The sequence below is a fragment of the Ruditapes philippinarum genome, unplaced genomic scaffold (genome assembly GCF_026571515.1).
Source record: "Ruditapes philippinarum isolate M1 unplaced genomic scaffold, ASM2657151v2 ctg139_1_1_1_1, whole genome shotgun sequence".
In the NCBI taxonomy this organism is placed as follows: domain Eukaryota; kingdom Metazoa; phylum Mollusca; class Bivalvia; order Venerida; family Veneridae; genus Ruditapes; species Ruditapes philippinarum.
The window spans coordinates 99,626-118,906 of record NW_026858874.1 but is presented as its reverse complement, the minus strand read 5'-3'; the positions used below and the strand labels follow the sequence as shown (position 1 = coordinate 118,906).

The window sequence follows — 19,281 nt, the reverse complement described above, 5'->3', positions numbered from 1 at the left end:
GTCATAGGAATCTCAGATATAAAATTTTAACAACAATCACAGCTATACAACACTATACATACCAGAAACAAGCAACATTTGCATAATTCGTCAACACAGCATGAGAACGGGATTTCAAGCAATTATTAATAATCTCAGTCAATACGAGTTACCCCTAAAATCATTTGTCTTACCGAACTCTTTAACGACCACCTTATTATATAATATGCAGTTAAGAATAAGAATTTTAATTGTTATAAAAGACTATTTTATAGGTAACAAAAACGAACAGTTACCTTTAAAATACTTTCAACTAAGACAAATGATTATTGATTGGTTGATTAATTGATGTATCTATTATTTATTTATTTATTTATTTATTTATTTATTTATTTATTTATTTATTTATTTAATCTCTATTACAGGATCAGATTGTGTTTTTCCGGAAGAATGGCGGGATAGGTGGCATGAGGGACGCCGCACAGAAATTTCCGCTAAAAGTATGTCACGAAAAGGCACGTGCATACGGAGGGATGGAAACAAATTTTTCATGCTCAATAAGTAAGATTTTTTCGTCCATTCTATCTTTGTACAACATATATGCACAACGTCAAATGTAAAAAAGTTTGACGTCTTGTCTGACTTAAAGCATGTTTTTGCTTTTAATGTAAGAACTGAAGAGACAAAAAAGGAGAAGTAGAGAAAGATGTTATGATATTGTAGATCGATGGAATAAAACGGAGCACTTCAAAGCAATCATTGTAGTGCAGTTTTATTGCAGGCAATTTTCTTGAGCCATTAAACAAGACAGATTGGGCTGATGGGTATTGCAGTAGAAATTTGTTCTCTCTTAATGAGGAAATCCTTTCTACTTTAATTACAAAAATAATTGCTAATTTATTGTAAATTATGATTTGAGTTACTTAACAACGTTATACGTAATCATTCAGCAAGGAGAGATATAACTCTTGACTGCAGGTTTGCTCGAGGCCAGTCGTTTATTTTAGTTAGTGTCTCTGAGAACAGATTAAAACCAATGAAATCAAGTTTGAGCAGCAGTTCATTAAAAGATCATGAACTAATTGCCTGAATTTTATCAAATATAACCTAAGGCGAATTGTCTTCACACAGTTAAATCTTCTAAAAGAACAGTTGAAAAAATAATTGAAGTTGAAAAAATGAAAAGAAAAAGGAAATCGGAGTTAGGTTGTTTATGAGTTCTGTCATAATTTCAAGAAGTTTGATATTTCAAGATTTCATTTTGTAACACCTCGAACTTTACATTTTCTATGGAACACTTACTTGTGTGACATGCGTAATAAACGTGACAAACGTTGCAGTTGAAGTATTAGCCGAAAAGTTTGCAGGGTTTTATATTCTGTATTTACGTCTACATATTGTCATAGACATTTGTATACGGAAGGTTATAACTTCAAAACACAACAAAAATTGTATAACAGGTTCATTATATCATTATGACAATCGATTTGTCAAGAATATGAATTAGAAGAGAAAAACGTATAATTGAAATTATTCCTCTAAGATTTAAAATGTTAATGTTTTTTTTTTACATTTATATGAAAACAGCTCATGGGACTAAAATGTTATAATTTTTCTTACAATTGTTATTTTGTCAAAAAGAAATCATTTTTAATTAAAAAACGAAATTTTTAAATTTATGTTCACATGACATCACAATCATAAGACCTTAAAATGTTTAATAGAAAAAAATTGCAATAATATTTATTTCTGTGAAATGATTCTATTTCTGTTAAAGAATCCAATTAAACATATGTTTTCTAATTATTTTATTAAAACAACGCATCTTTTTAGACGTTTGTCAAGAAAGCAATTTTGAAGAAAATAAATAACTTATGTGAGTACATTTGTACTGTCAATGACAGGTTTTATTTCTGAACAAATGGAATGAAAAACAATATTGCAACACATTATTGCGCAGTAAGCAGAAAACAGGAACATAATATACTGTCATTTAATTCAAATACAATCAAAATTTTAGAAATAATGTTAATGTTTTGTCATTGTTTTTCAATATACGTGTATGAAATGTAGTTGTCAGTTACACTCAACTGTTTGTCAAAGGGGATTGGTTAACCATTTATATATTATATTGTTTGTTACTTCATGTTGATATGTTCTGAGTTGATATGATACTTTCTGTGAAGTCTGCCTATTACTACTATATATTTTTCACCATATGTGCCTGACAGTTTACTTAGTTTATGTCTCTTTATCTAGAAAATAATTTTCTTTCTTCCTTCTTTTTTTCCAGAGATGCTACTAATAGAAAATGTTTCACATGTCTTGTGTTCACCCAGTGGCATCTAAATCTTCTACAGTATAAAGAGAGTAAGTATATAAACAATGTGTGATTTATAAATTGTTACATGGAGGCATTTACCGTTTTATAATGGCAAGAATAGAGAGCATATAAAGAGGCGGGAAGTCGTTTGAAGAGCTTATGAAGAGATTTTCTTGAGAAAACGCCATATGGTACACTATTATTGCTACAATAGAGTACATATCAAGTGGCTATAAGTAATACGTCAAAAACAAAATTTATGTGCAGCGTTTACATCACGTGAATTGCTAGAAATATAAGACTTGTCGTCTGCAACGCGCAGATAAAGATACTCCCGCGTATCTCAACAGGAAGATCATTGGATTAGTAATCCAAGGTCGAAGGTTTGATCTTTGATGTTTCAGGGCGTGGCGTAACTGCTCCGTGAAAATTGATTTCGGACATTGTGTCATAAGGCCTTTTGTCTCTCATTGCGGATTTAGAATTCATGTATGATATGTAACCGTTTACTTGTGAGAAATTGGTGATTACTGGTTAGTTATCCAGGAAAATTTGTCAAAACCGGGGTAAAAACAAACAAGCAAACAAGACAATGTACGTTGGGTCGTATTAACGTTCGTTTATGCGTTTATATATTCTGATAATAAATTAAATTTTGACAGATATAGAAGTGAGATGCACAGCGTGTAATTCTGACAGCTTGATCAATCACGTGTTATATACGTCTTTCAAAGCATTGTTCCAAATGACGCTGAAATGTTGTTATGCTCTGATATATGTAGCAGTAAAATGTTAATATTGCTTGAAAAATATGACAATTTTTCTCTGTCTGTTTTATCACAACACGGCATGTGATCTCTTTGTCATTACTCGTGTAACAGAACGAATAGTGAAATAATACATTCTTGCAAACAATGCATTTATGATTTAAAATGAAATGACAGATTGTAAGAGTTGATACCATTTAATCATTATAACGGAAACAGAAACCCTTGTCCGCATACTGTTACATCAGTGTTTGATTGAAGATGCTCAGTTTTCTGTTTGTATTTCATTTATCATATTTTGAGAGCTGTTACGAAAAGCAAGGCAGACGTAATTCTCCGATATCAAGCTGTTGGGTAACTATCTATCAAAGGCTCATTGCTCTTGTCCAAATAAAAAAAGAAATAAAGAAAAAAGAAATAAAAACGCAGCAAACTTGCCACAATATTTACAAAACACAAATGACACAGGAATGATTTATAATGCATTTGGAAGAATGCTTCTTAAACATTAGGTGATGCCTTTTCTCTCTTTTTTTTTGGCAAAAACAGATGAAAGTTAAAACGCGGTTAAACCTTTATTTAGATAATCAACTGAAAGTCTTGGACAACATTACAACAACGTACACTCCACTGAAGGTTAATATGTAAGAAATAAGGAGCAAGTCCAAAACATGAAAGAGCAGAGTGACAAAAAAGCTCGAAGCCAAAAGTAATCAAACTGCTATAGGTGATAACGTGACGATTGTAATAGTGCAGGTGTCAGTCACTGCGGTACAACAACCTCCGTCAGGCAAGCGTCCAACATGTGCCAGGTTGGCGCCAGTGCTCAACATTAAATCAATTTCATTCAGACGATTTCGCCATAAATGTTCTCGCATTCGCAACTGACTTTAACCACCGATGATCAATATGATTACGCTAGTACGATTATAACTGTAACAATACCTTTTCTAATCAGTGTTTGTTGGTGTCTGTAATTTCATTACATATTTTATTGATAAAAAATAAACGCGATCGATTCACAAAAAAGGTTTTATTCCATTATGTCTTAATTAGTTGCCATGGAGATGTTTCAATTTTTTCCTCGACAAAACATACATGTTACCGCCATATAACCTGTAATTTACATTCATTGAACTCTTTCTAAGTAAAGATAATTTTGAAAGTGATTGCATGCCGTTTTATTTATTTCGACTTTTACAATACACAGCGGAAACCAGTGGAGGAATTATTGGTAATAATCAGCGGATGAACACGGCGTTATTTTATTTTCTAACAAACTCTATGGTAACGGGAAAAAAGTTTACTCAGAAAAAAAGCAAAAACAAATTACTTCAAAATGTAACACTTTGACAGAGTTGTGAATGAAAAAATCTTCTCGGCGAGATTTAGGATCTATTGCTTGGCAAACAGAAGACAAAAGCGAATGATCCTCTGATTAATTTCAAACATTTTTTTACTTACTCGTACATGTATATTGTTTTCTTTGAATGTCAAGGACAGAAATAAAGTTAGTGATCATTGATTGGACAATTTATATGAAATACGTATTGAACCACTTCAAACATGATCGCTACTATATAAAATAATTGTGGTTGCTTGAAGTCTGTTAAATACGTATACTACTTTTATTCATTGAAGCACCCTTGTTCCGTTTCTATAAGTTACTATTGTTTTAACAATGACTTGTCACTCTTTACGGTGGTTTGTAACATATATGGAATAATGACTATAAATTGATTCATGGTGATGACTGAATTTCATCAATTGATGGCCTGATCATATATCATTATTTGGTCTGAGATATTTTTTTTCAAATAAGAATATTTGAGTTCCCTTTGTCGTGTCTCTCAGATGAAACAGTGTGAAGTTTCAAAGTTTGAGAAGGAAATTGAGAAACTGTAATTAAGAAATATAAGGAGCAGCAATTTTGCTTTAAACGATTCCAACAGTAAACCGGGGTTTGATACTTTTGATCATGTACCGTGCCTCGTTAAAACTAAATGTACTCTTAATTGATTTAGCACATTTTTCAAGTGTCCAAGCTGCGGTCAGTCTGGTAAGAATCGGACACCTACAGAGGCTTAAACATAATGAGTTGTACTCATCTGGAACATATGAAAATATTTGGAACATTAAAAGTCAAAGCATTATCGTCATACCTTTTAAAATACAAAGTATCAGCTTTGCAAGTCTTTAAGAAACTGTATACCGCTTGTAACAACAAACAAATCCATTAAGCACGTGGTAAATGGTAGAAAAACACGGGGATCTATCAATCACGTTGGTATAAGATGGACCCCAGGTCGGCAGAGCATTTATCTCCACGCATTCATCATTAATAATCTTCACGCGACGTACACATTCTTAGAACGTTTGCAAACAGTTTGGTGATTTTTCAAATGTTTCATGTCATTTTTTATTATTGATGTTTTAAGCGATGAATCATTTATTTCCTGGATTTATCTAACTCTTTCTGGCTGTAATGTTCTTATTTAAGACAAATTAAAACCGACATCAGTTACTAGAGTGATCAATACAGTGACTTAAGACTTCCCTTTATGCACGTGCAGAATTACCATTTCCATTTTACAATTCAAAGAAGAGATGATGTGAAACTTGTCCGAAAATATACTGTCAAATTTGATTTGAAACGTAAAGCTTTGATAATATTTGATCCAATAATAGGTGATATCATATTTATAAAATACCCTGTTTTTTAAGAAGCAGTACTGTTATATTTTCTTTAAATGTTTCAAGAAGAGATGTCAAACTTTTAAGTCTTTATTTTTTTCCCCCATGTAAAATCCTTAATTCATTTATTTTTTGCGATATAATATAAACTGACTATAAAAGTCTATTTCCATGTTTAATCAAAGCACACTGTTTTATATTTATTAGTTTCCAATCATTACATGCTGTAAAGAACTCCGTTCATGCAAAAAGAATATGTTTCAACTAAACTGAAATGAAAATAAAGTCATGTTACACGTACGGAAAATAAACATGTCATCGACAAAAATATATTACAATGTATATAATGGTGTTTATACTTCATTGTTTAATTGTTAACCCATGGCTATGGCAATGAAATAGAAACATTTTCGAGCGAATTTGTAGAAAACCTAAATTGTAGGAAGCATTCAATTATTTTCTATGCTGCCATTTCTTGTACTGAATCGCCTTTTTTGTTTGAAGTGTAACTATTTTGTTAGTTGAAAACCAAGAACATTTTCTAAACAAATATGCCACCAATTGTTTGAAAACTGGCAACAACATTAACTAAAACATGAAAGTTAATATGTTATATTTGGTAATAACTGTGTAACATTTTGCGGAAATAGTGAACGCTTCAGCAAAACATTTGATTGTATTGAGAGAGAACATGTTTTGAATTGTGATAAGCACGACTTCTCTTGTATGTCTTGAATGTATCACTTCTAATTAACTTCAGACCGGGGTCTTGTCCGCATGGCGTTCTTGTGTAAATACACAGACATTTACTGGACTAAACTCATCACATTGTGGAATCCGTGCAAATAACAAATGATTGGAGTCAGAAACGCTGAAGTGTGTGTCTGCCAAAAACAATTACATATGCTACATTTGCATTTACAAGACATACAGGTGATTTACTCGATTAGGGTCAGCGAACAGGAAAGTAAATTTAGCACAAAAATCGAGAGTAGTTTCCTGTGTGCTATATAACTAAGATCTGTTTTTTTTAACAAAGCCGGGTTTGATTGTTCCTTGAAAACAAAGAATATATGTATTTGTGTCGTTTGGAAATTGATTTATTCTGGTATGTTTGTGCAAAAGGAATTCATGAATGAATGGCCTAGTTTTCTCGGCAGCGTTGCTAGGTTATCAAGCATAATGGCCCTGTCTAGATAAGTGAATGATGAGGATTACTCTGTATCTGCCTCCATGCTAAGTTTCATTTATGTAATATCACAGCACCTGTTATAATGATAACTGTCGGTCAACATACCTTTGATAAAATCATACAGTAGGTTACATTGAATCATATAATAAGACAGATAACGCTTAAGTTCCAGTCATTGAACCGTACAGTATTTTTTTATTTTATATTTTTTGTTAATGATCAATCAATCATAGAAGCTGATTCGAGTTTTTTCCTCTACAACCTTATTTCTCTTAAAGACTAAAAAAATCACTTACAGGTTTTATTAGCGGGGCAAAATAAAATGAGATGAGCTTAATTTAAAAGTTCCATGGTTTTCACTTAACGGATCATTAAAGACGCATTTGAATCAATTCAAGATGGCACGTTATTACGCGCCCCTTTCTATCTTTATAATAAAACAGTGACTCCTGATAATGATGGTAATGACGTGGCAATCAGTCCGTGTTTCACAGCTCGAAGATAATGGAGTGTCGAGAAGAAGAAGAAGCTGTATTTCAACGTATATAACCTCACAGATATGTTTTCTTTATGACTTACCACCGATAATTTGCTACACGAGCACTTTTAAACCCCGACGTTACTATTCTGGTCTTATATTAAAAGTAAAAAATAATATTTCAGAAGAAAAATACAGCCAGATAATTTTCATTCACAGTCGTCCTGACATTACTTTAGGGTCTCATCATTTGATCTATAATTTACGGAATTCCATTAGTTTTCAAGCTTTATATACACTTGATTAAACACAATTTTAATAAATCGTACATATCAGAACAATGCTTTCTATTCAATCATCTTCCTCCGAAGGCTAGCTAGCATATACTGTAGTGAAACACCATCATTTGGCAATAGTTTTACATTAATTTGTAGAAAAATGTAAAGTGGGCGTTGAAGTTATGATTTCATGTTTTGTTTCATATTATCATTCTTTTGCGTTTTGCTAACTAACAGATATATGCTGAGACAGTCCAAACGTTAATGTAGTCAGAAATAAATATCATCTTAATTTAGTGACGTTTAACCAAACCGTCTGTCTGCAATATTTGCTTAAAACGTAAGATTGTATGCACTCGGTCTACTAATATACGGAAAAGAAGAAAGAAATAAGTAAGAGACATTTTATACTTGCTGCTATGAATCGATTAGCATAATAGACGTATTCATGGGTCACTTTATGAGTATCTTTATGTCACAAATTTATTCACTAAAGGAAATGCTTGGAGAAAATTGGTGAAATAACCATATGCATGAATAATTTTTATGTCTACTTCGGTTATTTTTTATGGACCAATAATGAAGCTCCGGATTTGTTTCAATGCCTTGTGTTTCCGACGTATGATTATATTTTCATACTTTGTATGCATTTTTGTCAAAACATTATGACACTATCAGGGAAATCTCGATTCTCCGCATTTACAATTATTTTGCCCCGCATTTTATTATCGGGGTCTTAAAATAAGCAATCCTGGTGTCGTCGTAAAATACATATCGTCGTGAAGATAAGCAAAACGAAGCATTTTCGTTTTATGGGAAAAGTCCCCATTAAACTAGTTGAGTTTGCAAACAAACTCATATAAATGTTGCCTCGTGTTTTATTTGAGTCTGTTTAATTTCAGCTTTGATATAAATGACATATCTGAGCGTGAATACGGCATTTAAAGGGAAAAAGACACAACACATAAACTTTATGAACATGTAAATTTTTACAAAAAATGGCCTTAACTGTCTGTTCAAATGAGACCTATATGTTAGTCTTGTCTGAAATCTAAAAGCTTCCTTTACTTCTGTTATATAAAATTAAGTTTGCAGCAAAATCAATTATTGAAGAGGAACTCAGGGAATGCTTTGCTGCTCTTCAAAGCACCTGAAAGAAAAAAAGCTTTTAATATAATTTGGTTTCAATTTTAAATATCAGACGTGCTTATACATTATTTTATAATGTTAACTTATTCGAGAAGAGTTCTTTTCTCCACAATAGCACTTGGAAATTGTATTTCGGCATAACATTAATGATAGAAAACTTAGTTATTTCATCTTTTTTATACAAAAAAGAAAGAAAAAAGATGAAATATTAGTTATAAATTAGTTATATATACCTAATTTTAACAAATATATTCTTTTTTTAAAGTAATTAAGTTATATACATATATACGTGTGATCATCATCATCATTTTCAAATGTCAATACTTTGTTATAATTATTATTCTTTGGTTTTATTTTAGGTCCGTGTTGGTACGAGCAAAAGTTTCACCACGTTTGTGGTCTTATCAATGGAGATACAATATTACATACACTAGTCAGAGGTTTGTTTCCTTATTTACATTACTTATTTATCACATTCCTTTCCTTACAAACATACACCGATTCTGACACTTATACATTTCACTCCTCCCGCCACGTTGTACTTCAAAGTTGATTTAAGTTTAATTTTAAGGCGTGAAATCCTTAGAAAATGCATTAATATTGCATGAAATGGATTGATGCTGAGTGACTCTTGAAAAATTTTCGATAACTTGTTATAAAGATAAATAAAATCTTGAATAATGTGAATATAAAACTGTAATATAATAGTAAATAAGAGTGCTTTTTTGATAGTATTTTTTATAAATTATAATAAAAAGTAAGTCAGTTTACGGCAGGGGCCGAAACGCAAAGGGGGCGTAGTGTCGCATCGTACTATTGTCTTATGACAGATTTATAATATTCTCTATTTTTTAAAGCTAACAGAATCTTCCTAAAAATGTGTCTATTTTCGGTAAAATATTGCATCGGAAAAGATTGATTCAGTTGCTATAAATTATATTGCATTCTAAGAAAGATTTTGCCGCGATATGGCATGGTTGCTAGTGTCTCCAATAAATCATATATGATATATTTTAATCGAACACATGCTTACTATAATATAGCAAAATAGACAAAACATGCTTCGATAATAATTATAGGAATCCATCTAAAATCTATTTTAAAATTTAAGAATCTCTAAAAGAAAGGACGCTTTAAGAAAACAAATACTTCTTCTCTTAGCTAACGAGAAAATGCTCATATTGGATGGCGCCATTTTGTATTATATTCAACAAGGTCGTAGATTGTTTGAATTGTGAGATTTAATGTCTATGTAAATCAAAACAATTAAACTGTAGACGCACGCATTATTATCATTTGAGCAGACGTTTCTATATGGATCAACGATTGAAAAAGAAACTTTAAAATACATTTGAAATTGTATAAGGTCTGTTTGGTTTCACTATGTCGTGAAGTTTTCAATTAATTTCTTCAAATTTTAGAAATTGAAGCTGTTAATTCAGTTTTGATACGATGTGTTAAATGGATTCTGTCACATTAACGACTACATTTGTTGAACTTATTGTTTGTCCTCCAAATCAAAGCTACTTTTCCTGGATTTTTTTAGAATACAATATCAGTTGTTTTTTTCTTCCGTGCAATCTTTTGATTGTTCTGTGGAGTTTGAAATCTATATATAAATGCAATTTTGAAAGGACGGGGGAAAAGGTGTTATGTAACAAAGGGTAGGAAGTTCAACATTTCAAGATGCAATTGATAGACTATTGTAATTCATATACTGTAATAGGTATTGGAAAATGAATAGAAAAACAATCAAAGAGTTTTAAATCCATGACGTCATGTTATTATTATTCATTTGTTCGTGAGATCTATCCATTTTTTTCGAACCGCCATGGTATATAATTCACAGTTATTTACAGAAAATTGTCATTTATTTTGTATATAACTCCGAATTGTTGTAGACAGTTAGGATGATATGTATTTATACAGGACAAATATTATATATATGTAGATATCAATAAAAGTAATGTCATGAGTTTCGGGACGTGAAGGGCATTGAACCAAGAAATAGTGGTTAATCGAAAGTGAAGTCCCAAGAGTGTTGCAGTCTATTTCATAGCACACTCCAACTTATAGACATATTTTAGAATTCTCCTTATTTCACATACACGAGGGGAATATGCCATTCTAATATATATTGTGTAGATACAGTTATCTTGATTAAAAACTCAAAAGAAAGCTTCATACCGTATAACAAGGCGCCATAAAATGCTTGAATTTAAGGGCTTCTAAAATTGCCTTTAATAATCTAGACTCAACATGTAATCTTTATGGTTTTATTTTAAATTCGTAATAAGCTTTCTTCTGATTGTCTTGAACTTATCCGCGATGAATATTTTGATATTTTTTCTCCACAATATCTCAAAAATGTTCTGCACTTCATCTCTAGGTGATCATTCTTTACTGATGCACGTATTTTTCGTGTGTATAAAATAGGCACATGTTAATATAATTATAACACTGACAGCGTGTTCGTGGCATATAAAGCAATTTAAGGCATTCACTCGGGGAATCTTCAAACATGATAAAATTGCCATACTCCCTCCTATTAGATAGAATTAACACCGGTCACTCTATGTATTTGAGAGCGCAATCACACTGGCTTGATTTAATTTGGTCAACATTCATTTGCTATTACCGAGCACATCTCTGGAAGAAAATTGGAACAATTTGATCATGAAATATCGTAAACTTTGACTTGATTCTCAATCATATCTTGTTCACTAAGCAGGAAGTTTGTTGGAATTATGGGAAGTCTTCTTCGATCATGTACGATAGTTCAAATATCCTCATGTACACATATAACTAAACATGTAATATTGACAGCTGAAGATATTTCATTCTTTGTTTTTAAGGTTTGGTTAGAATCTTACAATTGCTAATTAGGATAATTTTGCTGTTTAATGTTTTTTTATGTCCTAGACGCTTACCATTTTCCACTTCTCATGGCCCTTTATATTGCATTGTGTAAGATCCTTAGATGCTTAGAAATGTTTTAAGTTACCAGTAGTTTATCAAAAAGCTTTAACAAAGCCAGCTTTGTGATGTAAGTGACATTAAAATTATGACATGGTAGCGACGCTAAATAGATTGCAATGTCAGCTTTAAGATCTTTATCGTGGTGCCCGGATGTAACATATCACCGGATAAAATATCTAGAGTATTTATTTCTGTTTTCAGAATTCGATTCTTTAATGGCGTATCAAAGTTTCAATTACATTGTCAACGATTTATTCATTGAAACATGTAACTTTTCCTGCATATCTAAGACGATCAATTAATGCACAAACATGCTTTTTATCCGTAAAATGCGCTTTGTTCCGACAAGTAGAATCGTTATCCGGAATCAAAGTGATGGAATTAGTTAAGTTTAGAAGTCTGACTCACAGCTATCTATTCATCTCCTTTCAGATCAAGTTTTTTCCCCAATATCTGCAAGAGTATAAGAAATGTATCAGTGCGAATATTAGCAGTCAATTTGAAAGCAATTTATCTGGTTTAGTAGAGGTTCTAATTAAGCGTGCGCGTCTGATTGATACGTGGCCTGACACTATTCCTAGCTCTATATACATGAAGCGAAATTGAAATCAGATTCATCATTATCAATCAATATAAGACAATCCGTTGAAACAGCGTATAGCGCATGTAGATGCAATATTCTCTGTGAGGAAAAATCTGATTTTAAATACGAGAATATTGATTTGCTTGCAAATATTTGCTTCAAACCATCCGTCTGTATATTACTCTAAAGGTACATTAATTCTTCTTATTGAAAGAGACAATAAACAATGAATAATATCTATTTTCGTCAGATTAAAAAAAGACAAGATAAAAATATATAAATTTTAAGGTAGACATGTATTTACCAGTTGGACATGTTTCCTCAGTCTGAGATATATAAGCTCTGTTACTAAGCAAAATATGGTTTCTTCGAAATACATGTATAATGTTGAAAAATATGCATTATCTTTAAGCTGATCAAACCATATGAGCCGCGTCACGACAAAACCAACATAATGGGTTTGCGACCAGCATGGATCCAGACCAGCCTGCGCATCCGCGCAGTCTGATCAGGATCCATGCTGTTCGCTATCAGTTTCTCTAATTTTATCCGCGCAGTCTGATCAGGATCAATGCTGTTCGCTATCAGTTTCTCTAATTTTTAAAGGGTCTGTAAGCGAACAGCATGGATACTGATCAGACTGCGCGGATGCGCAGGCTGGTCTGGATCCATGCTTGTTGCAAACCCATTATGTTGGTTTTGTCGTGACGCGGCTCATATCAGAAAAGGGGCGGCTGTCATCTTATCCGTCGGAATGACTTCGAGTTTAAGTTTAAGTAGGCTGATAATCTGGCCTTAACACACAAGTAGCCATCATTTAGGTTGGATAAAACTTGTGTTGGCATTATTGATGGCGATTACAGAATGCTATAAAGACTTACAACTGACAAGCGCCCTCTCGTGGGAATTATATTTCTATAGCGCTATGAGGTGTCTATACTTCGATGCCTCAATTTACGAGCATATTTCATATATAATCTTATTATAACGTTATCTCTTTATTCATAACGTAATTCATATTATGTGTATCATCATCAGGAATCTTAGTTATAAAGAGTTTTGACGTGTTATATGACCCAAGTAACAAAGGTTCCAAAGAAAATAAGCATTTAAGCACAGCCATATAACCTGTCCAAAATTGTATAACGAATTTATAATACAGCACTATTTTCTTTAGTTTGTATTCATTATATAAGCATCACGAGTATTCAATGAAAATCGCCGTAACAAATATGCAGCATCATATAGTTATAAGTAAAGTTAATTGTTTTATTTATGCAAAATATTTATAGAGAACCTTATAAGAAGGTTTTCTTGCACTATCTAATGTTTAAACAGAATCAGTTATGGGTTCTTGTTTGATGACACGCAATTGTCCTACTATGTAAATCTCAAGTACTGATATTTAGCTATACAATATGCACGGCATTATTTGTTTGTAATGAATTGTCTTGTCGAAAGATTGTTATACGAAGATGGTGATTGTATGAAATCTGCTATAATTCTTTCTTGATGCCTTCCGATCATATTGTTTCTTTATCTCCCTGTCTAGACTGTGTTGTTATTTCAGAAATGACATATTATTGCCCTAGGACGAGTTCATCCCTATCTGGCTGAATTACAAAATACCAAAAAGGAAGCATACTTTACTGAACGCCTTTTTTGGGTCATATGCATGTATAATATATTCATGCATAAGAATCAAATATTTCAACTTATTTTCGTGGATTTCAATCTTGAATTGAACGCAGAAACATTTCTTTTTTTTTAAGTACGGAGACTGGTCCATTACCAAGAATGAAAACTGTTTTCGAATTTATTTCAAGACTGCAACCACAATTTCTCATATTTCAAACTAATTGTTATTCATAACTCGTGCAGCATTCCTTCTTTTGTAGCACGTACAATATTGTCTTCTTCCAGAAACCTAAAAACGCAATTTAAGAAAAGTGAATTAAAGAAGTTTTCGTGTTTCATTGGAAAAAGAAATCAAAACAGGCATATAAACAAGGACCGTCACCCAAAACATGGTCACATAAAACCATAAATTAACTGCTCTTTTATTTGACAAGAAAATGCTTTCGACACAATCAAATAAAACTCTTATCTTATTATATCAGATATAAAACAGGCTAATAAGAGCTGACGCTACCGATATTTAGATTCTGCACGGAGGGTCCGGGGCTTTATTGAATTATCAAATTCAATTTTGGTTCCATTAAAGATCTCGCCATCAGATTATACTGTCTATATGTTGTATTTATGGAGGACAAATCGTGTCAAGGGAGACAACCGATGTGTGCTCATAGACATTTGTACAAAAAGTTCTACAAATTGCAGATATCTTTCCAAGTTGTCTTTTCTGTAGTGAACAATAATGGAAAGGCTATTTGTCCAGAAATATATCTACCTGGAGAATACTTCCAAATATATGACGTCATCATTTACTCATTTATGCTGTAATGCTGACAAATACGTTTTCTTAAAGAAAATTGACAAAGGAATATATTCTTAATACATATTAATGCAACGGAAAAAATTTGAACAATAAACTTTCTCCAACAGAAAATATAGCGAAATAGTTCTACGTTTCTTAGAATGTGATTCCTAGTCTTTATTTACCTATCAAAAACTGTAAGTGTTTAAAGAAGATGACATTCAGCGTAATTATATCAGTTTGGCATTAATGGTCTGGTATTATTAGTTCACTTCTTAAGCATCTGTGATATTTCAAAATTTATTCCACCAACAAGACGATCTGTAATTAAACATGTCTGTGAAAATTTTAATGACCTTATTACCGTCAGTTTTGTATTCATACGCACCTGGGCTACTTGTTTCTGTTTGAAATAACTAGCTGTTAATGAGTCGTAATATTGTTATATTTTTGTATACCAGAAGTCGTTTAATTATCAAAATTACGAAACAAGTTTACAATTTTATTTTCCGTCACTAACTACGCGTTGCATTCTTAAAATCATTATTGTTTTAGTCTTGAAAGTAATTCTTACAATTGTTCTTCTGTTACAATCTTTATAATTAAGATTCTTGTTTTAGAAAATAAAGTTTAATAGAAAATACAGTTTAAGGTATATCACATTGAAAGTTTTTTTTAGAATATTCCATTGTCAAAAGATATATAAAGACATTTTATACACGATGAACAACAACAATAAAAATGAAAAGGAAATAGCTAGCATTACGGTAACGCAAGAATATTCAAAATTATGATGGTTTTAAAAGATTCGGCATTGAGAAAGGGAGTAATAGGACGACTCTTTAATAGAAGGTACGAAATATAACTTGGATACTTACAGTTTAACTGTAGTACATTCTAAGACCTCTCCTTAAGGTTTTTAATTATTTAAAAATAAGCATGAACTACTAAATCTACCGAACAGTCCATTCTGATATCATTGCAATAAATCCTGTAAAACAAGAAATAATGACTCACCGATTTAGTTTCCTAGACGTATAATAACCATGTTGTGCCGTTACACCTTGCTGAAGGCAAATTACTAATTGGATTCCGGGTACGTTATAGCACGGAGTTTAGACCAGTAATCACACATTGTGAAACATGCGATATTATACGAGATTCATGTTGAGTCTAATTAAATGAAAAACTGGGATTCGCAATGTATAATTAAATGTGTATTCCAATAAGCACTAATTATTTGAAGGTAATTTCAGGGTTTGAGACGCAAAGATTACTTCTGAGGACGTAAATATCGCAATTTTAGACATTTTCTGAAGAAGTAGATCTTCATAATTCGTTTTAATTAGGCTATTATGAAAACATAATGAAATGGTTTTCTTTGTTTTTACGAGATAAATCTATTTGTTGTGATATGCCTCTATGCCCCTTGATGAATTACATTACAAAGAATGTGTTTGATAAGGATTTTTTCTGCATGTTTCCCTCTATAATCAAAAGATTTCTGAATTTAAAAGTAAAAGTAAGGATAAAAGGAAATTAAAACAGCAACACGACTGATTAAATTTCGAATGATAATGTTACTGTTGCAATGTATAATTTCCACTGTAGTGGATTTTTTTTATCTTTTGTAGAGAATTCCGAATTAAAAAAAGAACGTACCGCTAGTGACGTATTAGAATAATCACCCCAGATGCTCTGTCATCATCGCCTTTGATGTTCGTTTATCAACTACCTTCTATTTAGATAGTTATAACATGCTATCTAATGTTTGTCCATATCGTTACCTTTGTTACCCTATCATTATAGAAATGTTGCGACATGAAGGCCATTAACGATTCTTAGTCAATGTTGACTGCAGAGCTTCAGAACGAGTCCAGATTTGAAATATTATTAACAACGCTTGCTTTCATTATCGTTTTGGTATTTTAAGTTGAATCATACAATTGTTTCAAATAGAATTATAGGACATTCTGTTTCAGTTATTTTTCTTTGCTGGCGGCTACTCAGTATTAGCTTTTTGTTAAAATATTTTGTAAAAGTTCAGAGCAAGTATACTATAGGTCAGCGGCATTAGGGGTAAATAATAATCAGACGAGTAATGAACGCTGTAATGTGTAAGAAGTAAAGAAGGTCTACAGTATATATTCCAACATGGCTTAACATAAGTTCTATTCAATCGTCGTTATGTGAAAAATACTAGAACTATGATTAGTGTTGGCATTAAATATGGTACAAACAGTTTCTCACATATAAAGTCAATAAAACTATTCATTTTTACTGGATCAATAAATAATGCCATTCCATTTGAACATGTTTTTTCCCTCTTTTTACTAATAATAAAACATATACGATAATGTTTCCAGTTTTATTCTTCTCCAAAGAAAACCCATCAATTTTCAATTCATTATAAGCCAATTTATAACCGCTGTCGACAGTTCCGAGCTCTATATAATGCATGTCATAAACTAAACAGCATTCTGAACTAGTCATTAAATGGATATAAAAAGTCTAGAATTTCCAAATTATTAAGTTTGCATAATGCCTCTACTAACGCATGTAATCTATAATTTAGGCCTTTGAACAACAAAGTTAATCGTCTATAATCGCGTATACGTTTCACGGTAAAGCACGTTCTAAATTAGACATTTATTAATGAGTTTTTTGCGGCATTAAATGATTGTGAAAAATAGCAGAACTATCAGCAGGGTTGGAATCGGAGAACTATTTAACTTTTACCTAATTTTGAATAACTTTGGTTTAAAATTTGTTTTCCAGATGCAGGCGAATGTATTGCAAATATTTATTAATTTTGTTGCAAAGCAATCATTGTAAATTATATTACTTTATAATTATATACATTGTATATAGAACCAAGAGCCATTCTGTAAATGCCGCTTACATCATTTTGAAATCATAAACTACAGTATAAGTGCAGTCTTTTTGTGCGTTTGGATGAGCATATAATGAGAAAATGTTTTATTTTCCACATATTACTTTTATCTGGAATATTGTGAAAACACCGTAATCCTCTTTATAGATTATTAATGTTTTATATTCATTTATTATTTATAATCAACTGTATGCGTTTTAAGAGAATTATTGAAAAGTCTGGTGTTCATATGTACCTCAATGAAATGTTCATACTTAGTATGGGTTATTTTTAAATAATCTTTTTTTTTTGAAAAAGAGGATACAATGGGCTTGCCATTTGCTATACCATTGTTTTAACGCTAATAATAATTATACTCGAGGTTTTTTTATCATTATCTATAACAGTTTTCACATTTTAGTTTGTATACGATTAATATCAACATATATTACGACTTTTTGCAGCACCCAGCTCACCTCCGAGTCTACCACGACTTCCGGTCACGTGTCCATTCCATGGCTCATACACATTCTCATACACAAATGGAACCATGAGCAACCAGCAGTGCGATTCACCACTTTCGGAAGTTCGCGCATGTGCAGATGAATCAAAATTCAAATTTATTTTCAAAAAGTGCAATAGAATTCCAGGGACACATGATAGAGGTATGTTTGATTTTAAATCCATTTTAAATTTCATTTTTGACTGAGAAATACATAATTTCATATCATCATTATGATAAGTAAAATAACATGATTCAATGTTATATGTCAAAAATTGACTGATTATAAAAGTAGAATAGTTTGAAGCATGAGCAATTTGTCTTAAATTGTTTGAGAACATTGTCCATTTCAGATGTAATATCAAACGCTTGTAATTTATAACAAACACGTAAAGTTTAAATATTTAAATTTATGTTGTGTTGTATATTAAAGTATTCGTTTGACATATTTTGCAGCTATGGACTTTCAATGCCTGGCATCTTGGGAAAATGGAGACAAATATTTGTATGGTAGTTTTTCCGAGCCCTGGATGACAAGTGTGGACGACTATCAGTACAGATGCTTCGTAAGTATTAATGACGTAAAACGCATATTTTCAGAGAACACCGCCTTTACATTATTATCCATTCAATGTATGTTTAAAGATTTCCTTACTCTCCCAGACATTGTATACATGATAAAAGCGGCTAAAAGTGGTAATACTTTTCATTATCTATCTTAGTTTTATGCATACATTATGGTACATGTAAAGGACTCTTATTTCTACCGGATGCAAACAAATTAGTATTAAAGTACAATCATGGACATAATAAACATCATCCATGAGGAAATGCTTTAAAAACTTATAATATGTAAAACGCCATCTACAACTTAGAATACCAGATGTCACAAAAACATTGAGAATGTCAACTTCCCAGAGAGTGCGAGAGAGAACAAATTTGTTTACAAACATTACATTGTCTATTTTGAACGTTGTAAGATGACCTTACGGTTATTTGGTTTCATGAATAATGTTGTTGTTTTTTATACCGCTTTAAATACGGCTTT

General features: G+C 31.7%; 1 protein-coding gene across 1 annotated transcript in view; it reads left to right on the top strand.

Annotated features, from left to right (window-relative positions):
• Positions 1 to 19,281, top strand: part of LOC132754542 (uncharacterized) — a 68,647-nt gene that overhangs the window by 39,420 nt on the left and 9,946 nt on the right. The window contains exons 2-6 of the mRNA XM_060745182.1: positions 405 to 540; positions 2,273 to 2,349; positions 9,220 to 9,300; positions 18,196 to 18,396; positions 18,690 to 18,799. Coding sequence (XP_060601165.1) covers positions 405 to 540; positions 2,273 to 2,349; positions 9,220 to 9,300; positions 18,196 to 18,396; positions 18,690 to 18,799 — 605 coding nt within the window. The remainder of the gene's footprint in view (positions 1 to 404; positions 541 to 2,272; positions 2,350 to 9,219; positions 9,301 to 18,195; positions 18,397 to 18,689; positions 18,800 to 19,281) is intronic.